The sequence below is a fragment of the Mustelus asterias genome, unplaced genomic scaffold (assembly GCF_964213995.1).
Source record: "Mustelus asterias unplaced genomic scaffold, sMusAst1.hap1.1 HAP1_SCAFFOLD_1304, whole genome shotgun sequence".
Lineage (NCBI taxonomy): Eukaryota > Metazoa > Chordata > Chondrichthyes > Carcharhiniformes > Triakidae > Mustelus > Mustelus asterias.
The window spans coordinates 65,013-84,353 of record NW_027591249.1 but is presented as its reverse complement, the minus strand read 5'-3'; the positions used below and the strand labels follow the sequence as shown (position 1 = coordinate 84,353).

Below are 19,341 nucleotides of genomic sequence, written 5' to 3'. Positions count from 1 at the left end.
ATCCCACTGCCCCACTCCCTCCCCAGAGCCCTGTATCAACCCCAAACTAATCCCACTGCCCCACTCCCTCTCCATAGCCCTGGATCAATCCCAAACTAATCCCACTGCCCCACTCTCTCCCCATAGCCTTGTATCAATCCCAAACGAATCCCACTGCCCCACTCTCCCCATAGCCCTGTATTAATCTCCAAACTAATCCCACTGCCCCACTCTCTCTCCACAGCCCTGTATCAATCCCAAACTAATCCCACTGCCCCACACTCTCCCCATAGCCCTGTATTAATCTCCAAACTAATCCCACTGCCCCACTCTCTCTCCACAGCCCTGTATCAATCCCAAACTATCCCCACTGTCCTGTAGCTTCCCCTTTTTAAATTATTGTTCCAATATTTAGAGTCATAGTTAGAGCTTTAAGCACGGAAAGAGGCCTTTCAGCCCATCATATCTGTGCCAGCTATCAAGCACCTATCTATTCTAATCCCATTTTCCAGCACTTGGTCCATAGCCTTGTACGCTATGGAGTTTCAAGTGCTCATCTAAATGCTTTTTAAGATAGGACATAGAAACATCGGAATTAGGAGCAGAAGTCGGCAAGTTCAGCCCTTCGAGCCTGGGCTCCGCCATTCAATCAGATCATGGCTGATCTCTCCCTGGTCTCAAATCCACCTCCCAACCTCTTCCCCATATCCCCTTACCCCATTTCTATTCAAAATATATCTATCTCCTTCTTGAAACCATTCAACAATTCAGACTCCACCGCGCTCTGGGGCAGCGAGTTCCACAAATTCACCACCCTCTGCGAGAAGTAGTTCCTCCTCATCTCAGTTTTAAATCTACCGCCTCTCAGCCTATACTCGTGACCTCGTGTTCCAGATTGCCCCATAAGAGGAAACATTTGGTCTACATTTACTTTATCAAAACCTTTTAAAATGTTATACAAGTCAGTCAGATCCCCTTTCATCCTTCTAAACTCCAGTGAGTACAAGGCCAAACTGTTCAATCTCTCCTCATTTGTCAACCCCTTCATCCCCGGAATCGATCTGTTTATTGCTGAGCAGTTGCTGCTTGATAGCAACATTGATAACCTTTCCATCACTTCACTGATGATCGAGAGTGGACTGATTGGGCAGTAATTGGCTGGGTTGGATTTGAGCTGTTTCCTGTGTACAGGACATACCTGGGCAATTTTCCACATTGTTGGGTAGATGCCACAGTTGTAGCTGTACTAGAATGTTTGGGAATCATAGAATCCCGACAGTGCAGAAGGAGGCCATTTGGCCCATCGAGTCTGCACCAACCACAATACCACCCCCCCCAGGCCCTATTCCCGCAACCCCACATATTTACCCTTCTAATCCCCCTGACACTAGGGTTAATTGAGCATGGCCAATCAACCTAACCCGCACATCTTTGGACTGAGAGGGGAAACCGGAGCAACCAGAGGAAACCCACGCAGAGAATGTGCAAACTCCACACAGTCACCCAAGCCGGGAATCGAATCCGGGTCCCTGGTGCTGTGAGGCAGCAGTGCTAACCACTGTGCAATCGTGCTGCCCTGCGTAGGGGCACAGCAAGTTCTGGAGCACAAGTCTTCAGTATTATTGCTGGAATATTGTCAGGGCCTATAGCCTCTGCAGTATCTAGTGCCTTCAGCTGTTCCTTCATATTACATGGAGTGAATGGAAGACTGGTATCTGTGATGCTGGGGTTACCGGAGGAGGCAGAAGCATTTGCAGCCAGCTTCAGCCAGAAGTGCCAAGTGGATGATCCATCTCAAGTCACCAGCCTCATAGATGCCAGTCTTCATCCCTTCTCTGGGTGCCTCCAATGGCAATACATCTTTCCTTAGATTAGGGGATCAAAACCGTTCACTGTATTCCAAGTGTGGTCTAACTAGTACCTTGTACAATTTTAGCAATTCTTCCCTATTCTTATATTCTATTTCCTTTGAAGTAAAGGCCAATGCTCCATTTACCTTCCCAATTATCTGCTGATTTTGCAGGGAAGCTTTTGTGATTTAAGTATGAGGATCCCAAATCCCCCTGCGCTGCAGCTTTCTGCAGTCTTTCTCCATTTAAATATTCAACTCCTTTATTCTTCCTACCAAAGTGCATAACTTTACATTTTCTTGCATTATATTCCATCTGCCAAGTTTTTGTCTACTCACTTAACCTATCCACATCCCTCTTGTAAACTCTTTGTGTCATCCTCACCACTTGCCTTCCCACCTATTTTGTGTCATCAGCGGGCAAACTCTCCGCGGGTTGGAGTCACACCCGGCACAGAGGAAGATGGTTGTGTTGGTTGGAGGTCAATCATCTCAGCTCCAGGACATCACTGCAGGAGTCCCTCAGGGGAGTGTCCTCGACCCAACCATCTCCAGCTGCTTCATCAATGACCTTCCCTCCGTCAGAAGGTCAGAAGTGGGGATGTTCGCTGATGATTTCACAATGTTCAGCACCATTCACAACTCCTCAGATACTGAAGCAGTTCATGTTCAAATGCAGCAAAACGCGGACAGTATCCAGGCTGGACTGACAAGTGGCAAGTAACATTCATGTCACACAAGTGCCAGGCAATGACCATCTCCAACAGGGGAGGATCTAACCATCACCCCTGGACATTCAATAGCATTACCATTGCTGAATCCCCCACTATCAACATCCTGGGGGGTTACCATTGACCAGAAATTGAACTGGACCAGCCTTATAAATACTGTGGCAACAAGAACAAGTCAGAGGCTGGGAATTCTGCAGAGGGTAACTCACCTTCTGACTCCCCAAAGCCTGTTCACCATCCATAAGGCACAAGTCAGGAGTGTGATGGAAAATTCCCCACTTGCCTGGATGGGTGCAGCTCCAACAACACTCAGGAAGCTAAAACCATGCAGGACAGAGTGGTCGCTTGATTGGAACCCCATCCACCGTCTTCAATATCCATTCCCTCCACATTGGCAGCAGTGTGTACCATCGACAAGAGGCACTGCAGAAACTCACCGAGACTCCTTTCAAACATGTGGCCTATACCTGCGAGAAGGACAAGGCCAGAAGATACATGGGAAACCATCACCTACAAGTTCCCCTTGAGATCACTCACCAGCCTGACTTGGAAATACATCGCCGTTCCTTCACTGTCGTTGGATCAAAATCCTGGAATTCCTTCTCCATCAGCACTGTGGGTGTACCTATACCACATGGACTGCAGCGGTAGAAGGCAGCAGCTCACCACCACCTTCTCAAGGGCAACTAGGGATGAGCAATAAATGCTCGGCCAGCCAGCGATGCCCATGTCCCATGAAAGAATAAATAATAAGCTGTTACTCAAAAACTGTGGCACAAGTAGCAAGGGAACTGTGATTATGAATCATATATAATACTTTTATTAACATTATCCTTTCGTAAAACAAAGTCTGAGCCAGAAGATAAACAGTGATGACATTACACATGATTTACAATCACCAGCCTCAAATAAACAGGCCTCGTTCCTTGCACGATTATACAGAAATCAGATGTTCTGACAGGCTGCAGTTGGATGGCACTGGGAAAGAAACAGAGTTTTCTTCTCCCCTCTTTCCCAATCTCCCATTCCAGGTACATTCCCAGGATGTGGAACAAACCCAGAAACTCAAAGGCACAACTGATGGTTCATTGATTGAGCTCCTCCCAAGGACAGAGCAGGTCAGCTGTCCATTGGGAGACGGGAGGCGAGAGGGTGGAGAGGGACCAAGGAGATAAAGCACTCCCAGAGAGTGACCAATGGAAAATGCTGGGGCTTTGGATGGTTACAGCTATCGAGCAAGCATGGCCAGGTTATCATCTGCTCTTTGCACTCCTCCAGAGTTCACTGGTATCGATCGCTCTGGTATTCTCCCTCATTGGCATTCTTCATCCTCTGCCTGACCTTCAGCTGCTTCAGACGGTTCTTGTCCACCTGCCGTTTGGCAAGAAGGAAAGTGATGATTCCAGAAGGTAAACCGATTAACCTGCAGGAAACATGACCAAGGCAATGTGAGAATGACAGGATAATATGCAACTTGTAGCACTATAGCCTGCATCTGACTGGCCCCTCGATAGTGCGGCCCTGTCACTGACTGACCCCTCAATAGTGCGGCCCTGTCATTGCGTCACTGACTGACCCCTCGGTAGTGCGGCCCTGTCACTGTGTCACCGTGTGACTGACCCCTCGATAGTGCGGCCCTGTCACTGACTGACCCCTCGACAGTGCGGTCCTGTCACTGACTGACCCCTCGATAGTGCGGCCCTGTCACTGTGTCACCGTGTGACTGACCCCTCGATAGTGCGGCTCTGTCACTGTGTCACTGACTGACCCCTCGATAGTGTGGCTCTGTCACAGTAAGTGTAACACTCTGACATTGGCTCCATTCTTTCTCCCCAAATGCTGTCAGTCCTGCTGAGATTTTCCAGCATTTTCTGTTTCTGACTGAACATTGCCTTGGTTTGAATGATCTAATTTGGTCTGAGAGTGGATAACAGAGTGCCGTCCAGTCACTGAAACAACCAGTGAGAGCGAGCCTGACACCCGTCTTTTCAGATCGCAGACACTGATGATCAGAACTGATTTCTCCTGCTCTCAGTGGCAATTTTCCCATTCTTACCATGCCAGTCCAATCTTTCGCATCGGATTCTTGGCCTTCCGTTGTGGAATGTATTCTGGACGCCTTGGGATTGGTCCTCCTGGATTCTCTACAGATCGTAAGGCCGGTCTATTGTAGTGGTTACAGTGGATGGATTTAACGCTGAGTTGTACAACTGGTGCTGCGTGAGGGTAGAGTGGGGGCACTGAAGCAGGGGCAGGGACGATGAACTTCCCCCGACAGCAGCCCCAAAGCCCTGTGAAAAAAGGCAAAAGAGGACAGAGTCACCACAGAAAGATGAACGGTGAGAGTTTGTCCAATGCAGCAACCTCTCAACATGAAGCATTGATGCTATCCATGACCATTGTGTCAGAGACTGGGAATCCTGCGGAGAGTAACTCACCTCCTGACTCCCCAAAGCCTGTCCACCATCTACAAGGCACAAGTCAGGTGTGTGATGGAATACTCTCCACTTGCCTGGGTGAGTGCAGCTCCAACAACACTCAAGAAGCTCAACACCATCCAGGACAAAGCAGCAACTCGATCGACACCTATCCACAAGCATTCCCTCCCACCACCACTGACGAACAGTGGCAGCTGTATGTACCATCTACAAGATGCACTGCAGATACCTGGGAACACCACCAACTGGAGGTTCCTCTCCAAGTCACCCACCATCCTGAGTTGGAAATATATCACCGTTCCTTCACTGGGGCAGTACAGTGGCAGAGGGCAGCACGGTGGCACAGTGCCGAGCACTGCTGCCTCACAACACCAAGGACCTGGGTTTGATTCCCAGCATGGGGCAATATCTGTGCGGAGCCTGCACATTCTCCCGTGCCTGCCTGGGTTTCCGCCGGGTTCTCTGGTTTCCTCCCACAGTCCGGAAGACGTGCTGGTTACGTGTATTGGCCATGCTAAATTCTCCCTCAGTGTACCCAATCAGGGGCCGGAGTGTGGTGACTCGGGGATTTTCACAGTAACATCATTGCAAAGTTAATGTAACTTGTGACATGAATAAATAAACTTTTAAAAACTTTAAACCGTCACTGCGTCAAAATCCTGGAACTCCCACCATAACAGCACTGGGTGTACCTACACCACATGGACTGCAGTAGTTCAAGAAGGAAGCTCATCGCCACCTTCTCAAGGGCATTTAGAGATGGGCAGAAAATGCTGGTCCAGTTAGCAAGAAAGAATAATCTCTTTCTCTCCTGTAACAGGGTCAGTACTGGGGGAGTGCCGCACTGTCAGAGGGTCGGTACTGAGGGCGTGCCGCACTGTCAGAGGGTCAGTACTGAGGGAGTGCCGCACTGTCAGAGGGTCAGTGCTGAGGGAGTGCCGCACTGTCAGAGGATCAGTGCTGAGGGAGTGCTGCATTGTCAGAGGGTCAGTACTGAGGGAGTGCTGAGGGAGTGCTGCACTGTCAGAGGGTCGGTACTGAGGGAGTGCCGCACTGTCAGAGGGTCAGTGCTGAGGGAGTGCCGCACTGTCAGAGGATCAGTGCTGAGGGAGTGCTGCATTGTCAGAGGGTCAGTACTGAGGGAGTGCTGCACTGTCAGAGGGTCGGTACTGAGGGAGTGCCGCACTGTCAGAGGGTCGGTACTGAGGGAGTGCCGCACTGTCAGAGGGTCAGTACTGAGGGAGTGCCGCACTGTCAGAGGGTCAGTGCTGAGGGAGTGCTGCACTGTCAGAGGGTCAGTGTTGAGGGAGTGCCGCACTGTCAGAGGGTCAGTACTGAGGGGGTGCGCACTGTCAGAGGGTCAGTACTGAGGGAGTGCCGCACTGTCAGAGGGTCAGTGCTGAGGGAGCGCCGCACTGTCAGAGGGTCAGTACTGAGGGAGTGCCGCACTGTCAGAGGGTCAGTGCTGAGGGAGTGCCGCACTGTCAGAGGGTCAGTGCTGAGGGAGTGCCGCACTGTCAGAGGGTCAGTGCTGAGGGAGTGCCGCACTGTCAGAGGGTCAGTACTGAGGGGGTGCGCACTGTCAGAGGGTCAGTACTGAGGGAGTGCCGCACTGTCAGAGGGTCAGTACTGAGGGAGCGCCGCACTGTCAGAGGGTCAGTACTGAGGGAGTGCCGCACTGTCAGAGGGTCAGTGCTGAGGGAGTGCCGCACTGTCAGAGGGTCAGTGCTGAGGGAGTGCCGCACTGTCAGAGGGTCAGTACTGAGGGGGTGCGCACTGTCAGAGGGTCAGTACTGAGGGAGTGCCGCACTGTCAGAGGGTCAGTACTGAGGGAGCGCCGCACTGTCAGAGGGTCAGTACTGAGGGAGTGCCGCACTGTCAGAGGGTCAGTACTGAGGGAGTGCCGCACTGTCAGAGGGTCAGTACTGAGAGAGTGCCGCACTGTCAGAGGGTCAGTACTGAGGGAGTGCCGCACTGTCAGAGGGTCAGTACTGAGGGAGTGCCGCACTGTCAGAGGGTCAGTACTGAGAGAGTGCCGCACTGTCAGAGGGTCAGTACTGAGGGAGTGCCGCACTGTCTGAGGGTCAGTACTAAGGGAGTGCCGCACTGTCAGAGGGTCAGTACTGAGGGAGTGCCGCACTGTCAGAGGGTCAGTACTGAGGGAGTGCCGCACTGTCAGAGGGTCAGTACTGAGGGAGCGCCGCACTGTCAGATGGTCAGTACTGAGGGAGCGCCGCACTGTCAGAGGGTCAGTACTGAGGGAGCGCCGCACTGTCAGAGGGTCAGTACTGAGGGAGTGCCGCACTGTCAGAGGGTCAGTACTGAGGGAGTGCCGCACTGTCAGAGGGTCAGTGCTGAGGGAGTGCCGCACTGTCAGAGGGTCAGTACTGAGGGAGCGCCGCACTGTCAGAGGGTCAGTACTGAGGGAGTGCCGCACTGTCAGAGGGTCAGGACTGAGGGAGTGCCGCACTGTCAGAGGGTCAGTACTGAGGGAGTGCCGCACTGTCAGAGGGTCAGGACTGAGGGAGTGCCGCACTGTCAGAGGGTCAGTACTGAGGGAGTGCCGCACTGTCAGAGGGTCAGTGCTGAGGGAGTGCCGCACTGTCAGAGGGTCAGTGCTGAGGGAGTGCCGCACTGTCAGAGGGTCTGTGCTGAGGGAGTGCCGCACTGTCAGAGGGTCAGGACTGAGGGAGTGCCGCACTGTCAGAGGGTCAGTGCTGAGGGAGTGCTGCACTGTCAGAGAGTCAGTACTGAGGGAGTGCCGCACTGTCAGAGGGTCAGTGCTGAGGGAGTGCTGCACTGTCAGAGAGTCAGTACTGAGGGAGCGCCGCACTGTCAGAGGGTCAGTGCTGAGGGAGTGCTGCACTGTCAGAGAGTCAGTACTGAGGGAGTGCCGCACTGTCAGAGGGTCAGGACTGAGGGAGTGCCGCACTGTCAGAGGGTCAGTACTGAGGGAGTGCAGCACTGTCAGAGGGTCAGTACTGAGGGAGTGCAGCACTGTCAGAGGGTCAGTGCTGAGGGAGTGCCGCACTGTCAGAGGGTCAGTGCTGAGGGAGTGCCGCACTGTCAGCGGGTCAGTACTGAGGGAGTGCCGCACTGTCAGAGGGTCAGTACTGAGGGAGTGCCGCACTGTCAGCGGGTCAGTACTGAGGGAGTGCCGCACTGTCAGAGGGTCAGTACTGAGGGAGTGCCGCACTGTCAGAGGGTCAGTGCTGAGGGAGTGCTGCACTGTCAGAGGGTCAGTACTGAGGGAGCGCTGCACTGTCAGAGGGTCAGTACTGAGGGAGTGCCGCACTGTCAGAGGGTCAGTACTGAGGGAGTGCCGCACTGTCAGAGGGTCAGTGCTGAGGGAGTGCCGCACTGTCAGAGGGTCAGTACTGAGGGAGTGCCGCACTGTCAGAGGGTCAGTACTGAGGGAGTGCCGCACTGTCAGAGGGTCAGTACTGAGGGAGTGCCGCACTGTCAGAGGGTCAGTACTGAGGGAGCGCCGCACTGTCAGAGGGTCAGTGCTGAGGGAGTGCCGCACTGTCAGAGGGTCAGTGCTGAGGGAGTGCCGCACTGTCAGAGGGTCAGTACTGAGGGAGCGCCGCACTGTCAGAGGGTCAGTGCTGAGGGAGTGCCGCACTGTCAGAGGGTCAGTACTGAGGGAGCGCCGCACTGTCAGAGGGTCAGTGCTGAGGGAGTGCTGCACTGTCAGAGGGTCAGTACTGAGGGAGTGCCGCACTGAGTTTGGATGAGGTGCTGAGGCGGTATTTGGACTGTGTACACAGACGCTGCCAGATGTGCTGATATTTCCAGCAGTTTGCGTGCGGACTCCCCTCCCGCTGCTTACTCTGTGGGTCAGTGTTTACCTCTCCCCCGGGACAGGGTCCTCCAGCCAGCCGCCATCTTGGTCCTCCAATGTCCCAGAATGCAGCAGGCCGCACTCTGGCGCAGGCGCAGACAGCGTCGCCGGGTGACGGGACAGGGCGAGCAGCAGTTGGAGGACTACAACTCCCAGAGAGCAGCGCGGCAACTCCCTGAACCGGAAGCCCCGTTCCGGCGGTCAGTCAGAAACGGCTTCCGGTGAGGGCGGGAGGCCGCGCTTTGACCAGGCGCCTGCGTGGAGCGGGCCTGGTTAGTGTGAGCTGGTTAAGTCAGTTAGTTTAGTTAGTTAGTGTAACTAGATGGCGGAGCAGGAGCTGGGTTCCCAGGTGGAACTGCACGAAGGCGAGGAGATTGTGGAAGTGATCGAACTGAACCCGGGCCCGCCGGAGGAGGGAGAGGCAGCAGCGGGTAAACCCGGGGATGGTGCCCCCCCCCCCCCCCACAGTCCCCCAACCACCCCCCCACCCCCCCCGTGCCTCCCTCCACCCCACCCGTGCCCCCCTCCCCCCCCCGTGCCCCCCTCCCCCAGTCCCCCAACCACCCCCCCCCTCCCCACCCCCCCGTGCCTCCCTCCACCCCCCCCCCCGTGCCCCCCTCCCCCCCCGTGCCCCCCTCCCCCCCCCGTGCCCCTCTCCCCCTCCGTGCCCCCCTCCCCCCAGTCCCCCAACCACCCCCCCCACCCCCCCCGTGCCCCCCTCCCCTCCCCCGTGCCCCCCTCCTCCCCGCCCCCGTGCCCCCTCCCCGCCCCCGTGCCCCCTCCCCGCCCCTGTGCCTGCCCTCCCTGCGCCCGCCCTCCCCGTCCCTGTGCCCCCATCCCCGTGCCCCCCCTCCCCGCCCCCGTGCCCCCCTCCCCGCCCCCGTGCCCCCCTCCCCGCCCCCGTGCCCTCCTCCCCGCCCCCGTGCCCCCCTCCCCGCCCCCGTGCCCCCCTCCCCGCCCCCGTGCCCCCCTCCCCGCCCCCGTGCCCCCTCCCCGCCCCCGTGCCCCCCTCCCCGCCCCCGTGCCCCCCTCCCCGCCCCCGTGCCCCCCTCCCCGCCCCCGTGCCCCCCTCCCCGCCCCCGTGCCCCCCTCCCCGCCCCCGTGCCCCCCTCCCCGCCCCCGTGCCCCCCTCCCCGCCCCCGTGCCCCCCTCCCCGCCCCCGTGCCCCCCTCCCCGCCCCCGTGCCCCCCTCCCCGCCCCCGTGCCCCCCTCCCCGCCCCCGTGCCCCCTCCCCGCCCCCGTGCCCCCCTCCCCGCCCCCGTGCCCCGCCCCCGTGCCCCCCTCCCCGCCCCCGTGCCCCCTCCCCGTCCCCGTGTCCCCTCCCCGCCCCGTGCCCCCTCCCCGCCCCTGTGCCTGCCCTCCCTGCGCCCGCCCCCGTGCCCGCCCTCCCCGTGCCCCCCTCCCCGCCCCGTGCCCCCCTCCCCGCCCCGTGCCCCCCTCCCCGCCCCCGTGCCCCCCTCCCCACCCCTGTGCCCGCCCTCCCCGTGCCCGCCCTCCCCGCTCCTGTGCCCGCCGCCCCCGTGCCCCCCGCCCCCATGCCCACCTTCCCTGCCCCCGTACCCCCCCAAGCTGGTCCGCCCCCCGGTGGCCCGGCCCCCAAGTACCCCCCGTCACCACCCCACCCGTCCCGGCCCACACATTCCCCCGGCCCACCCATTCCCACCCCCCCGGCCCACCCATTCCCACCCCCCCGGCCCACCCATTCCCACCCCTCCCCCCACCCATTCTCCCCTCCCTCCCCCCACCCATTCTCCCCTCCCTCCCCCCAGCCCACCCATTCCCCCCCTCCCCCCCCCCCCCCCCCGGCCCACCCGTTTCGGCCCCCCTGCCCTGACCCCCCGCCCTGGCTGCCCCCCGTCTTCATCCCCTTTCCCCTCTTATTACGTTATCCACTGCTAATATCCAGTGGGGACTGGCATGGACTGATTGCAGGGTGGGGTGTATTGAGATGTGTCTTTGATAATTATGATGTGAAACAGGTCCACTGAGCTGCTTTTCTCTTTTTTAATCCCTCTTTCTGGACAGACGATATTACGAATGAGCTGGAGGAGGATGATGAAGATGACGGAGGATGGGAGACTGATGATGCTGAGACCATGGAGGTGGTACGCGATGACAGTGATCTGACCTTCTCCAGGCACACAAGTAACTGAAAAATGTAACAGGGGACACTGGACCATGTCGCTCAGGGTGGGGCTGGTGTAACTTGGGCTGGGACTCCATTCGGGGTGCAGGCATTTCTTCGGAGAGGTTATTGAGGATTTCTAGAACAATAAATAGGTGAAGCTCACTCTGACAGTGATCCACATGGACCAGGCAATTGAATTTCTTTGGGCTGCATTCAGCACCATGATCGTAATAACCCTCAGGTGAGCCGGCAGACTTTCTGCTGCCATTTGTTATCTGGTGGCTTCTCCCAAGATTGAGGGGATGGAGTCGGCCATTCAGTGCCTTGAGTCTGCTTCCTAATTTGATAAGATCATGGCTGATGCGATGGGGCCTGAATTTCACTTTCCTGCCTGTACCCTTTAACCTTTGACTCCCTTGTCCCACCTGCCCCCCCCCCCCCCCCCCCCCCCCCGCCCAAGCCCACCGCCCCCCTGAGTCTGTTGAACTCGACAGTGAATGTGTTCAGTGATCCACCCCCTGCTGCTCTCTGGGGAAGCGTGATGAGTGGTTTACTTGTGTACGTTTGACCAAGCTGGTTTTTTTGGGGGGTTGTTCTGTAAAGCTGATTTAACTGTGTAACTTTAATTTCGTGTGGCTAAGTTCTTTTTTCTTTTTAAAAAATATTTTAATTTGTAAATTCTAATGGTGGTTACTGGTGTTCTCTGTTTTTGGGATCGGTAGCTTTTCCTCTGCATTTTCACAAAAAGAAATTTGTGATCAGTCCACAAAGTCTTTCTCCTCGAAGTACAAGTAACACCTAAATTTAATCAGAGCCTTATCTTTGTAAGTGTCTGAGACAGACTTCACTCTGGGCTCTGGCTTGCTCAATAATAACATCCACAGTGATCGTAACACAAGAGAATTCTGTAACCTTTTGCATCACTTCCACAGACAAATCCTTATGGGCCTGTTGGATGAATCTGGTTGAACTGTGCTGCTGTTCAGAGTTCATAGCCCGTTGTCTGTCCTCGCTCAAGTCATAATCACTTAAGTAAGAAACACAGAACAGTCAGCGTCTGTGGAGCTTGAGTCCCACTAAGCAGTTTGTGTTGTTTAGCAGGAGTGAAGCATTGGTGGAAGGATTGCATTAGGCTGCCGCTGAATGATATGCTCCTCTTCTTTCTAGAGGCAGTATTCTGCTTGAGCTTGGATCCTAAGAGTAACTCTCTGGCAGTGACTGGCGGCGAGGATGACATGGCCTTTGTGTGGAGGGTGTCTGATGGTGAAGTGCTGTTGGAATGTACAGGTAACTTGCTCACTGAGATTACAAACGGGTTCAGAGCACACGACCCAGAATGACCCACTCCGAATGCGAATGTTCGTATGCAATGGTGCAGTTCAGTGTCTGATGGGGTGGGTGAAGCAGACTCAGCATTAACTCAGGAACTGGATCAATACCTGAAAAAGAAAGTTTTAGTAGGTTATGGGGAAAGAATTTGATCGATCGCTCTTCCAACCAACTGGCCCAGACCCAATGGGATGAAGGAACTCATTTTGTGCTGTGAGATTGGATGATTCAAACTACCTTCCAGTCTGTAGCATTTTTATCACTCCATGCTCTGCTTGGTGCAAGCAAGCGATCACCCCCGCCTGCCCCCCTCATGGTCCCATCTACCCTTTGTTCCCCCCCTCCCCCAAGTGTATCTCACATTTTAAAAAAACCCTCCCCCCACCACCCCACGTTCTGCTTGGAACTCTGCAAGCTGCGGTCTGCTCTGTGATTTACTATTGGTGTCAATGTTCTGGTACAGGATTATCACCCCACAGTCCAGCTGGACACACCATTGTTGGCCTCAGTACCCTGAGCTTCAGGACAGATGTGGAAAGAAGCGAAGGTAATACTCCCATGAGCCACTCTGTGTCTCCTTCTGTGGATGTTGTAATTCGACCGCGCAGCCTTTCAGTGTTGAAGAGCTGCCTGTTTTCACTATCAAGGCTCCTGTGGGCAGTAAAGCTCCTTCAGCAAGAAGCAGAGAGCTGCTAGTATTTAACCTGGAATTCACTTCACCTCTAGGCCACAAAGATTCCGTCATCTCAGCCTCCTTCAGTCACGATTCTACTCTGGTTGTCACGGGAGACATGAGTGGTCTGATCAAAGTCTGGAACGTTGAAACGAAGGAAGAAGTTTGGTCATTTGAGGTTGGTGACCTGCAGGTGAGTGCAGTAAGCATGCTGACTAAAATCTCTTTGGAAAAAAGCTGTCGAAATGGCCCGGGTGAATGCACTGAGCAGGGTGTAAGTGAATTGCAAGGTCCGCCCAATGAGGTGAATCGTTTGTGGTGGGAAATGCCTCCTGCGAGGAACAGACCGAGTGAGAGCAGAGCTCGAGAGGGGGGTCGGCACCGAGGGAGGAGACTTGTTTTCGCTGGAGGAGAGCACTCGAAGGAAACTTGCTGGTGAAAAAATTATATATGTTTCCCTGCAAGAAGGAGGGTCATTTGCAAGCTTGGTGCAGTGTAAACACGCACAAAAAATGATAGTTAAGGTGACACCGTTAAAACAGCTGTCTGAGAAACCAAACCAGGGATTTGAAACTTATACTTTAAACCAGGTCCAACTCAACAAGGTGCCACCTGTCGAGATAGTCCTGATGGTCTAAAGGTGGAGGTTGACCCTGGAGCCGTGACCACAGTCTTAAGTGAACAAGTCTTCAGATACTTCCAGAAAGGTCTGCAACCTTTGAGGTTGAGTCATTCAGAAGCTATTTCATATACTAATACAAGAGGATGCTAAATAGGGGGCAAGGTTAGTAAGTTTGCAGATGACACCAAGATTGGTGGCATAGTGGACAGTGAAGAAGATTATCTCGGATTGCAACGGGATCTTGATCAATTGGGCCAGTGGGCTGACGAATGGCAAATGGAGTTTAATTTAGATAAATGCGAGGTGATGCATTTTGGTGGATTAAGCCAGGGCAGGACTTACTCAGCTAATGGTAGGGCGTTGGGAAGAGTTACAGAACAAAGAGATCTAGGGGTACATGTTCATAGCTCCTTGAAAGTGGAGTCACAGGTGGACAGAGTGGTGAAGAAGGCATTCGGCATGCTTGGTTTCATCGGTCAGAGCATTGAATACAGGAGTTGGGACATCTTGTTGAAGTTGTACAAGACATTGATAAGGCCACACTTGGAATACTGTGTACAGTTCTGGTCATCCTGTTATAGAAAGGATATTATTAAACTAGAAAGAATGCAGAAAAGATTTAATAGGATGCTACTGGGACTTGATGGATTGAGTTATAAGGAGAGGCTGGATAGACTGGGACTTTTTTCTCTGGAGCATAGAAGGCTGAGGGGTGATCTTATAGAGGTCTATAAAATAATGAGGGGCATCGATCAGCTTGATAGTCAATATCTTTTCCCAAAGGTAGGGGAGTCTAAAACTAGAGGGCATAGGTTTAAGGAGAGAGGGGAGAGATACCAAAGGGTCCAGAGGGGCAGTTTTTTCTCACAGAGGGTGGTGAGTGTCTGGAACAAACTGCGAGAGGTAGTAGTCGAGGCGGGTACAATTTTGTCTTTTAAAAAGCGTTTAGACAGTTACATCGGTAAGATGGGTATAGAGGGATATGGGCCAAACACGGGCAATTGGGACTAGCTTAGGGGTTTTAAAAAAAAGGGCAGCATGGACAAGTCGGGCCGAAGGGTCTGTTTCCATGCTGCAAACTCTATATAATAGGGTTAGTGGCAGTAAAGGTATCGTACAGGAACCAAACAGCACAGTTCTAGTGATCGAGGGTCACACGTCTTGTCTCATGCGTTGAGACTGATTGAAACGGATAAACTTGGACTGGCTGGAGATATTGAATGTCCAGGATGGAGGTTTTCAAGAGCTCCTGTGCAAATATTCAGAAGTTTTCCCCTGAAGGAACTGGGGCGAATGAAAGGGGCTAGCATCAATTGTGACCTGAATATTGAAGGCACTGTAGAATTTAGGGAGAACTGGAAGCTAGAAAAGGAGGATGGCTGGTGATATTGATTCAGTAGAGAAGGATGACCTAAGTATAGGAACCCAGGATGTAGAAGATGAGAAATAATACAGGCAAGCAGTCAAATGTTGGAGTGGTGTACAGGTCCCCAACAGTGACCACATGGCAGGATAAGGTATAAAGGAAGAAGTAATGGGAGTTTGTCGGAAATATATGGCAATAATCATGGGGAATTTTAATCTACATGTAGACTAGATAAATCAGATAAGCAAAGGTAGCCCAGATGAGGAATTTGTAGGGTTTTTAGGGAGAGTTTCCTAGAATAGCACATTCTGGAGCTAACCCAAGAGCAGGCTATACTGTGCAATGTGCAATGAGGCGCGATTATTTAATGATTTCATAGAGAAGGCTTCTAAATAGCAGTGATCAGAGCAGTGGACGGCACGGTGGCACAGTGGTTAGCACTGCTGTCTCACAGTGCCAGGGACCCGGGTTCAATTCCCGGCTTGGGTCACTATCTGCAGAGTCTGCACGTTCTCCCCGTTGTCTGCGTGGGTTTCCTCCGGGTGCTCCAGTTTCCGCCCACCGTCCGAAAGACGTGCTGGTTAGGGTGCATTGGCCATGCTAAATTCTCCCTCAGTGTACTTGAACAGGCGCTGGAGTGTGGCAACTGGGGGATTTTCACAGTAACTTCATTGCAGTGTTAATGTAAGCCTTCTTGTGACACTGATAAAGAAAAATTGATGCATAATAAGATTGAATTTTACATTCACGTTGAGGGAGAGCAGAGGGGATCCAAGACTAGTATTTTGAACATAAATAAGTGTAATTATGAGGGCACGGAGCAGAATTAGGTTAAGTGAACTGGCAAGTGAGGTTAAGGGTCAGAGAGATGCAGTGGCAGACATTTTAACGGAATATTTCAGAATACTTAAAATAGACACATTCCAGTGAGAAAGAAAAAGTCCAAGGGGGGCCCACCGTTCATGGTTAAGTAGAAAAGTTAAAGACTATCGAATTTAAAGAGAAAGACATATTATATAGTCATTCAAAGCAGGCAGCAGGACAGAAAACTGGACCGAATATAAAGAACAAAGACTAAAAGGTTAATATGGGAGAAAGCTAGCTGGAATTATAAAGATAGGTCGTAAGAGTTTCTAGAGATATTTAAATAAGAAAAGTTAAAATACATCGAGGAAATTAATAATGGAAAATCAGGAGATGGCAGGTGAGTTGAGCAGGCATTTTTCACTGAAGAGAATATGAGTAACATCCCAGAAATGGCAGTAAAGCAGGAACTGAAAGGGAGGAACTCAGGAAAATGCCATTCACCAGGGAAGTGGTACTTGCCAACCCACAGCTTTAACAAATTGCTAACTCCCCGGGTCCTGCTGGACTTCATTCTAAGACCTTAAAAGAAGTGGCGAGTGAGATAGCTGATATGTCAGCTTTAATTTTCCAAAATTACCTCAATTTGAGGAAAGGCTCAACAGATTGGAAAATAGCAAATGTAACTCCTTTATTCAAAAAGGGAGGGAAAAAGCAGGAAACTACAGACCAATTAGCTTAACATCTGTCAAAGGGCAAATGTCAGAGGTATTATAAAGATATTATCGCAGGACAGTTAGAAAAATCCAAGGCAATCGGGCAGAATCAACTTGGGTTTGTGAAAGGGAAATCATGTTTAACCGATCTATTGGAGGAAGTAACAGTCTTTGAGGAAGTAAGAGCTGTGGATAATGGGGAACCAGCGGATGTACTGTACTTAGACTTCCAGAAGACATTTGATAAAGTGCCACATGAAAGACTATTACGGAAAATGCAAGCTCATGGCATGAGGGGGGTATTATATTGGCATGGAGTTAATATTGGCTAACTAACAGGAAACAGTCGGCATAAATGGGCCTTTTTCTGATTGGCAAGATGTGACGGGTGGTGTGTCATAGGGGTCTGTGCTGGGCCTCAACTTTTACTAGTTTATATAAATGACTGGATTGAAGGTATGGTAGCTAAATTAGCTGATAACACAAAGATAGGTGGGATAGTAAATTGTGAAGCGAACATAAGGAGACTACAAAATAATATATAGATAGGTTAAATTAATAGACAGTAATCTGGCAAATGGAAAATAGTCTGGGCAAATGTGAAACTGTCCATAACCATCTCTCTCTCTCTTCTCTCTCTCTCTCTCCCTCTCTCGCTCTCTCTCTCTCTCTCCCCACCCCCCCCCCCCAAAAGGATGTCCCTCTTAAAGGATCAGAACGAGTAATCATTTTAAAAACATAAGGGGTTGCCCATTTAAGGCAGAGATGAGGAGAAATATTTTCTCTGACGGTCGTAAGTCTTTAGAAGTCCCTTCACCAAAGACGTGTTGTGTGTGTTCTGAAAGTGTCACTGTATAACACTGGGGATATGGTACCAGTGGACGCAGTTTGAGACGATGAATTCAGTGGATGGCCCAGCATTGATGTGTATTTTTTTTATTATGGGCTAAACTCCAGTAAATGAAGCTATGAGATAGTCTGACATTTTTTGACCTCCTGCTTTGTGTGTGTGCAGTGGGTAGAGTGGCACCCCTGTGCCCACGTGCTACTGGCTGGCACGGACGAGGGCAGCTGTTGGATGTGGAAAATCCCCAGCGGGGAATGCAAAACCTTCGTAGGCACTGGCTGCCAAGCAACGTGTGGCAAGATCCTCCCTGATGGTAAGGCGTTGGGATGGAAGTTGTGTTGGAGGCTGGTTGGGTTTTGGGAACAGGCTTTGTGAGGTGGAGATTGGGTTGAAGGGTGCTTTGGATTGGGGCGGTGATTTCACCCTTTCTCTAATCCCAGCTGTTCTCCCAGGTAAAAGTAAAGTTTATTTATTAGTGTCACAAGTAAGGCTTACATTAACACTGCAATGAAGCTACCGTGAAAATTCCCGAGTCGTCACACTCCAGCGCCTGTTCAGGTACACAAAGGGAGAATTTAGCATGGCCAATGCACCTATCCAGCACGTCTTTCAGACTGTGGGAGGAAACCGGAGCACCCTGAGGAAACCCACGCAGACACGGGGAGAACGTGCAGACTCCGCACAGACAGTGACCCAAGCCGGGAATTGAACCCGGGTCCCTGGCGCTGTGAGGCAGCAGCGCTAACCACTGTGCCACCGTGCCGTCCCAAGAAGCAGAGCTTGATGAGAACCCCAGAGATAGGAGCAGGAATAGAGCATCAGTTCTAGAGGCTGCTTTACCATTCGAAATGATCGTGGCTGATGATCTGCCCGAGCTCCAGTTTCCCATGTTTCAACATATTATTCCGTTATCGGAGAGTTCCCAAATCTGTCTGTCCCAGCCTTAAATATATGTAACAATAGAGGATCCACAAGCCTGTGGGCTGGAGAATTCCAAAGATCTCCAATCATTCAAAAATCTCTCCCCATCTTAGTTCTAGATGATCAGCCCCTGATCCTGAGACTGTTCCCCCTTGCAGTAGCCTGGCTGGGGACTGTCCCAGGTATGGGAGTATCCACTGGGGTGAGGATAAAGTGACTGAGGATTTCCTGTCCTGAATTCTGTATGAAACCTTCTGTTTTGTGCCTCCAGGTTTCCGAGCAGTCATTGGCTATGAAGATGGGATATTGAGGATCTGGGATCTGAAGCAAGGGTCACAACTTCACGTCGTGAAAGGTAATGTGGAAGAAGAATGCTGACCAGTGAGTAGGCGAGTTCTATTGTTACAACCTCGTGCATTGATGCTAAACAAATGCAACATGGTCACTAAGAACGAGGGACAGAGTAACGACCCTGACCCCTGCACCCTGATCCTGGTGATGACTGTGCCAACCTTCTGCATCATTTAAACACCAGCCCCACAATTTCAGGAGCACCGGAGGGAGGGGAGGATTTCCACAGTTTGAGGTGGGAGTGAGGGAGAGGAGTCCCATAGTTTGAGGGGGTAAGGGGAGTGTGTGAGAGCAGTCCCACAGTTTGGGGGCGTGAGGGGAGTGAGGGAGAGCAATCCCACAGTTTGAGGGGGGAGTGAGGGAGAGGCGTCCCACAGTTTGAGGGGGGAGGGGAGTGAGGGAGAACAGTCCACAGTTTGAGGCGGGAGTGAGGGAGAGGCGTCCCACAGTTCGAGTGAGCCCATGAATGTCAATAGATGTGGAACTACTAAAGATTGAACCATCCATTTGGAAGGTGAGATGGCTGCTTGACATTGAGAAATAAAAATGAAAAAAGCCAAATCTTTGAGGAGTTGATAGCCTGGAAATTTTACTGTCTCACTCAGTTATTGGGAGGACTCTGGCACAAAGTGGTTCAGCCATCACTCCGAGAGAAATCTGGGAGCTGTGATCGTGAGAAGGTGATAAAGATTGAAAAGGATCAGTGGCACGGGGAGATGGATGATGACTAGAGAAGGGAAATA

At 52.5% G+C, this 19,341-nt stretch overlaps 2 protein-coding genes across 2 annotated transcripts in view; one reads left to right on the top strand and one right to left on the bottom strand.

Annotated features, from left to right (window-relative positions):
• Positions 1–3,344: 3,344 nt before the first annotated feature.
• On the bottom strand, positions 3,345–8,920 carry LOC144488120 (uncharacterized). The gene is made up of 3 exons (XM_078206140.1): positions 8,849–8,920; positions 4,616–4,850; positions 3,345–3,982 (listed from the first exon to the last, which is right to left on the bottom strand). Exons 1-3 carry the CDS (start codon positions 8,883–8,885, stop codon positions 3,841–3,843), a joined length of 414 nt encoding a protein of 137 aa, XP_078062266.1. The 5' UTR covers positions 8,886–8,920; the 3' UTR covers positions 3,345–3,840.
• A 122-nt stretch (positions 8,921–9,042) lies between these two features.
• aamp (angio-associated, migratory cell protein) overlaps positions 9,043–19,341 on the top strand; it is a 30,263-nt gene continuing 19,964 nt past the window's right edge. Inside the window, exons 1-6 of the mRNA XM_078206139.1 lie at positions 9,043–9,272; positions 10,867–10,986; positions 12,137–12,256; positions 13,025–13,164; positions 17,495–17,639; positions 18,519–18,602. Of these exons, the coding sequence (XP_078062265.1) occupies positions 9,164–9,272; positions 10,867–10,986; positions 12,137–12,256; positions 13,025–13,164; positions 17,495–17,639; positions 18,519–18,602 (718 nt within the window). The 5' untranslated portion in view covers positions 9,043–9,163. The remainder of the gene's footprint in view (positions 9,273–10,866; positions 10,987–12,136; positions 12,257–13,024; positions 13,165–17,494; positions 17,640–18,518; positions 18,603–19,341) is intronic.

Excerpts from the sequence above, each read along its gene's own strand:
- LOC144488120 (XM_078206140.1), bottom strand. The coding sequence starts at position 8,885 with ATGGCGGCTGGCTGGAGGACCCTGTCCCGGGGGAGAG. Across the intron at positions 4,851-8,848 it reads GACCCTGTCCCGGGGGAGAG|GGCTTTGGGGCTGCTGTCGG; the intron begins GTAAACACTGAC and ends CTTTTTTCACAG. Across the intron at positions 3,983-4,615 it reads CGAAAGATTGGACTGGCATG|GTTAATCGGTTTACCTTCTG; the intron begins GTAAGAATGGGA and ends TGTTTCCTGCAG.